General features: G+C 45.0%; 2 protein-coding genes across 2 annotated transcripts; one reads left to right on the top strand and one right to left on the bottom strand.

Annotated features, from left to right (window-relative positions):
• Positions 1-206: 206 nt before the first annotated feature.
• LOC109778433 (uncharacterized) lies at positions 207-1,544 on the top strand. Its single transcript, XM_045228857.2, has 2 exons — positions 207-1,098; positions 1,230-1,544. The coding sequence occupies exons 1-2, from the start codon at positions 432-434 to the stop codon at positions 1,301-1,303; spliced, it is 741 nt and encodes a 246-aa protein (XP_045084792.1). The 5' UTR covers positions 207-431; the 3' UTR covers positions 1,304-1,544.
• Positions 1,545-1,774: 230 nt separating this feature from the next.
• LOC109778432 (phosphoglucan phosphatase LSF2, chloroplastic) lies at positions 1,775-5,033 on the bottom strand. The gene is made up of 5 exons (XM_020336988.4): positions 4,621-5,033; positions 3,227-3,432; positions 2,692-2,862; positions 2,338-2,568; positions 1,775-2,256 (listed from the first exon to the last, which is right to left on the bottom strand). Exons 1-4 carry the CDS (start codon positions 4,886-4,888, stop codon positions 2,365-2,367), a joined length of 849 nt encoding a protein of 282 aa, XP_020192577.1. The 5' UTR covers positions 4,889-5,033; the 3' UTR covers positions 1,775-2,256; positions 2,338-2,364.
• Between the last annotated feature and the right edge of the window lie 284 nt (positions 5,034-5,317).

Here is a 5,317-nt window from a genome sequence, read left to right as displayed (position 1 = left end):
AAATCCTTACAGAGCCATTTTAAAAAAAAATAGTAGATATATATATATTTTTTTTGCTCAAAAAAAGGAATACTATTTTTTCCAAATAACCCGTAAATGATTTACAGAGCAAGTAATGTTCCTAACTCCACAATGACATGCACCTGCTTTCCACTTTCATAATGCCTTGTTTCTTGAACACGTCCACCTACATGCAGACGCCTCGCTTGGCGCGGCGCTCCAAGATCCGACCTTAAACTAGAGCAATGCCCCGGGCATGATCTTTCTGCCAATCACTTGTAATTTCGGTACGATAATCGGTGAGCTTCAAGCTATAAATCGAGAAGCTCGTCGGATTACTCCTGTCATCGTACAGCGGCGGCGACTAGCCAGTGTAGCTCCATCTTCCGCTCCTGTCTCTCATCGGTACTTGGCGGTCGAGAAGGCGATCGATGGCGCCATCGTTCGTGTGGTCGAGGCGCGCGCTGGTCGTGATGGTGGTGGTGGCTGCGATGGTGGTGGCGGCGCAGTCGTCGGAGGCGGCGGCGAGGAGCGGCGGGGCCGACGAAGACGAGCTTCGGTTCCCGGGGTTCCCGGGCGGCAGGCCGCGCAACCCTGGCTTCCCGGGGGTGCCCGGGGGCAGGGTAGCGTCTCCCCCAGCGTCTCGCTTCAAGCCGTCCTCGCCGCCGCCGTCGCCGCCGCCGCCGCAGCCGTCACCCGCTGCTAGTGCTAGTCCAGCGTGCAGCAGCGGGGCGCCTTCGCAGCCGGCGCTGCAGCCGCTGCCCGGGTTCCCGGGCCTGCAGCCGGGCAACGGCGGCGGGTCGCCGTCGTCGCCGGCGGACTGCGTGACGCCGCTGGCGGGGCTGATGACGTGCGCGTCGTTCCTGACGGGGAGCGAGCCGGACACCCCGACGCCGCAGAGCGAGTGCTGCAGCGGGCTGGGCATGTTCCTCAACAGCACGGCGGCGGTGGACGACCGCTCGCTGCGGTGCCTGTGCCCGGTCATCCTCGGCGACGTCAACCGCATGCTGCCCAAGCCCATCGACCCCGTCCGCATGATGTACCTCCCCATCTCCTGCGGCGTCGTCCTCCCGCCTCAAGTCCTCTTCATCTGCTTCAGTACGTGCCCTACCCACATTGCTCTTTCTGCTACTGTACTAGATTATTATTCCTCATGCATCATCATCGTCCATGAACCCATAATTTCTCTTGAGTTTGAATTTGAATTGAGTCTCAAATGATTTGTGTAGCTGGACAGCCAACGCCACCCGTGGTCTCGCGCATCCCCGACTCCTGGATGACGCCAGCTTCATCAGGCAACTAATTCTTCACCATGGTTTACCATTCATTCTTTAAAAAGATCAGAATTATGACATGCTAACTAGTTGTGTTTCTCTGATGTTTTTCATGCAGCATTGACACCTTGATTTATGCCAACCGGACCAGGGATTCAGATACAATTAATTATCTCAAGTTAATTTATGCCTATTGGCAAATGATGCTATATGTCTTGAATTCAGATGCAGTCATGAAGAAAAAAAATAGGCTGCATCACCTGTGCCGGAAACTAGTAACCAACTTACCATACAGCTGACCTAGATTGGTCAGTGCATCATGTGCCTTGTAAGAGATGTACTTTTCCATTGAAAACTATACATATATAAAAGAGCAGATTGTATTTAAGTGTTCAGCTTTCAACGAGAAGAGTGTGATCAAGCTGACAAAAAAAACCCAAGGATGCACAAAAAAGCTTAACCGCAGCAAAGAACACTATCAGCATAGTTTAACACTAAGATTTCGTGCAAATACAGAAGAAACTTTATTTCATCCGTGAATGTAACACGAGAAACTTTACGGCACAGCCAAAATGAGCATACACATGACATTTGGCGACGACATGATATATGCTTGTACTTTTGAGTAATAGTTTCAATCTGTTGCCATCAATGACTAAATACATGAAGCAATATTCCCGGAACAACATGATTATAATGATAAACGCATGACATCTATATTGATGCATTGATCTTCAAACACCTTAGATGACCTCTGACCGAAAAGATGTGGTAAACTGCATCCAAGTTCACCATATGTGGTAGATAACATCTTTTCATGCCTCTTTATTTTCTTCTTATTACAATACCAACCAACAACAAGGTCGGTCTTAAGCTTTATTCTGAGAATAGCTTGGCTCAAACCTCTTACTTTCCAGCAGCTTGTAGAAATCTAGCAATCAGGTCTATCATATAGCAAAAGTTTACCTCGTCCCCTGTCCAGCTGCAGTGTAAAAAAGAACATAAGAGTAGGAATGATATACATTGGCGTGCGGTCCATAACTGACAATAAAGAACACGTCACCTCTCGTGATGTTTTCCCTTTTCTTTCTCATGCCTTGTGGAGGGAACGGACACGGTCTTGTATTAACTTCCTCTCTGAAACAGATATTCCCTCGAAAGCACGCTCCGGCAGGGTCTCAAAAGCTTCTTTATTTGGATCACTCTTAGCTAGATCATAGGTTGCAGAGCGGATAGCTTTCTTACTCGGTCCACACGGTCTTATGGAGGTTAGCTTGTCATAAGCCGTATTTAGCTGCAAACAGATGGATAGTAATAGTATAGCTTCATCATGGTTTATATGTAAAGCACGCATGTGGAAACATGACTTGATAATGATTTCTAGTACTATATTACGATTTAGATGAAATGAGCTTACGTCCATATTCTCGAACCAGAACATGTAAGAAATTGCAACCGCAGGCGCTCTACCAAGTCCAGCAGTGCAATGGATGTAAACTCGCCCTTTTCCTTGTGATATAGCCCATTCTAGTGCGGAAACTGCTTTCGGTAACTGTTTCCTCAGCGAATCTGGATCGAAGTCTACTGCCTGCAAACGAGAAATTGTAAATATCCTTAGTTTTCCTTCTAAACAGAACACCCTTAGCTTGCAGTTTGCTTATGATTTGCAGCTCGGCTTCTTCAAGATTACTTGTTTGTTAACCTTCTCTTTTTGTGTTACTTCTAGAGATATCACCACAAAATTCTACTTCTACAGACTAAAGATCCTTATGATCAATGTTTAGCTTAATAACATTATCTAGTCAAAACAAAGGAAACACCAGATATTGTAACGTACAAATCACTTGAAATATGAAGAGAATGCAGAGTGGCAGTAACTGTATTTTATGTTATCAGAATTAAGAAAGAAGCACAAAACATGAACTCACTCAGTTGATAAATAAGAAACTCACTGGTCTTCTCATATGCTGAATGCCAAGTTCTTTGCACCTAGTGACAACAGCTTCAAAATCAATGCCCCAGTATTCGATATCCTTGTCCTGCTGTAGACAAAGAATATAGGCTACATTTTCCTCATTTTTCAAGTGATCAATATCGTCAGGCTTCTGAGGTTGCGAGCCAACAATCAAGCTATCACTTATGACAGCATAATTCATACCTAAGTTTCACATGTAATAATTAATTCATCAGTGCAGAAGAGGGAAATTCTCTTTCTCTCTAAATAATAACTATATTTCATTCATCATTTTTAAAATGATAACAAAGCAAGAGAGGGAAACCTAATACTCAGTGACAAACGAGGGGCGAATAACTATTCCTATATAAAGTTGCCCTTTATAGAAATTGCTACTTCATGAAGATTTAGGTTATTCTGAACTATAACAAAAGCATGTGCCACACTGCAGTTCTATTTTAGTAAAATGCCATTAAACTGATCTGTGAGGGTACAACACAGATCAGAACAAAATATCTTGGTCCTTCTTAAATCTAAATTCAGTTTTGAAAATGAAACTAAATTCAGTTTGGCCACTCTTTCGATTAGACCAAGCAGATCCTAAATTCAGTTTTGAGAGTGAAACATAAAAGACCGCCCTACCAAATATACCAAGAAAAGTTCATGCTACTCTTTTTGGCCACCAAATTATACACCATACAGATAACAAATGCTATGTAAGGAGAAAAAATAATATGCTGATTATAAAGTCTTAAAGATGGCAATTTTTCATCCCTTCAATTTTATCAATCGCTTTGCCATGACTAGACCAATTGAGATTGAGATAACTAAACAGATCAGTAGTTGAAGAAATCAATGCAAAATGTGTCCAGGTCGCCACCCAACCCAGAAAACGACATGCTTACTCATTGTCTCCTTGCTATGGCTTTCATGACATTTATAACCGAACATTCATGTTAGCAAATATTTTGTAACCAATTCATGTTAGCACTTACCCAACATAAATCAAGCAACCATGAAAACAAAGCCTAGCAAATGGTCTCAATCACAATCTAAAATCAGCTCGGCTAACAGCCTGACACAAATGTAGGCACACTAGAAGGAATAATTCATTTGGCCAAGACAACATCTAATCAAGGACAGGTGTAGTTCATCACATCTAAGAGGGTCCAACAAACGTGGATGATGCATCACAAATATACATCGAGCCACCAATGCGCCAATTGGTGCTCGATAGCCCTATGAGAAACACAATTAAACATTTTCTCACAAATGGAGCCCTACAAATACCGACATTTCTTTAGAACAAAGGATTATCCCAGCTCTAACTGATTACATCATTCAATCAATCAAAGAATACCCACAATTCATATGGCCAGCAAAAGTTCGTACCAAGGTCGTGGTGGTACTCGTATGGGTTCCGCATCATCCGCTTCATGGCGGTGTTGTAGTCCTCCATCTTCCCGCTGCCCCGTGCTCCTGCCGCAGCGGATGAGGAGGTGCACAGGAGAGGCCGGGCGCTCCTCAGGTGAACCCCGCCGCGTCCGGCAGTGCAGCCAACAGCGGCCATTGGCAGCCTCCCCCTGTTCCGGACGCCGGCGCCGCTGGCCGGGAGGCGCGGAGAGGCGGGGAGACAGGATGCGTTGGCCGTGGCTGCCATGATGGCGAGATCCTTGCGGCACTACGATGTAGAGAAAGAGACGGTGGACGCTATACGGCCGGCGGTGGTCGGGAGTCTGGCCGGAGCTATTGGAATGGATCCCCTTCCCATCAAGTTGCGGATTTTGGACGTACGGGCGCCACCTTTATTATTTATCTTTCTATTTTACTGGTTCACATAAACCTGAGCATGGGCAGCCCGGGCCGAGTTTGTCTCTCGAGGCCGGGCTTGGGTCTGAATTAGCAGCCTCAAGACGCTTTTAAAAACATTATTGATAATGTTCATACGGGTGAAAAAGTGACAACATCGTTGCTTCAGTCTAATTACATATTTTTTACCGTCGTCTTTGGAGTATTTCTTCGAGCAGAGATTGATACCGTGAATAAAGTGTTTACAAGAGATTTCATTGTAATTCTTAGTCATATGAGT

The sequence above is a fragment of the Aegilops tauschii genome, chromosome 5, assembly GCF_002575655.3.
Source record: "Aegilops tauschii subsp. strangulata cultivar AL8/78 chromosome 5, Aet v6.0, whole genome shotgun sequence".
NCBI lineage: Eukaryota > Viridiplantae > Streptophyta > Magnoliopsida > Poales > Poaceae > Aegilops > Aegilops tauschii.
The sequence above is the reverse complement of the archived record's forward strand: the minus strand, read 5'-3'. Positions and strand labels throughout refer to the sequence as shown.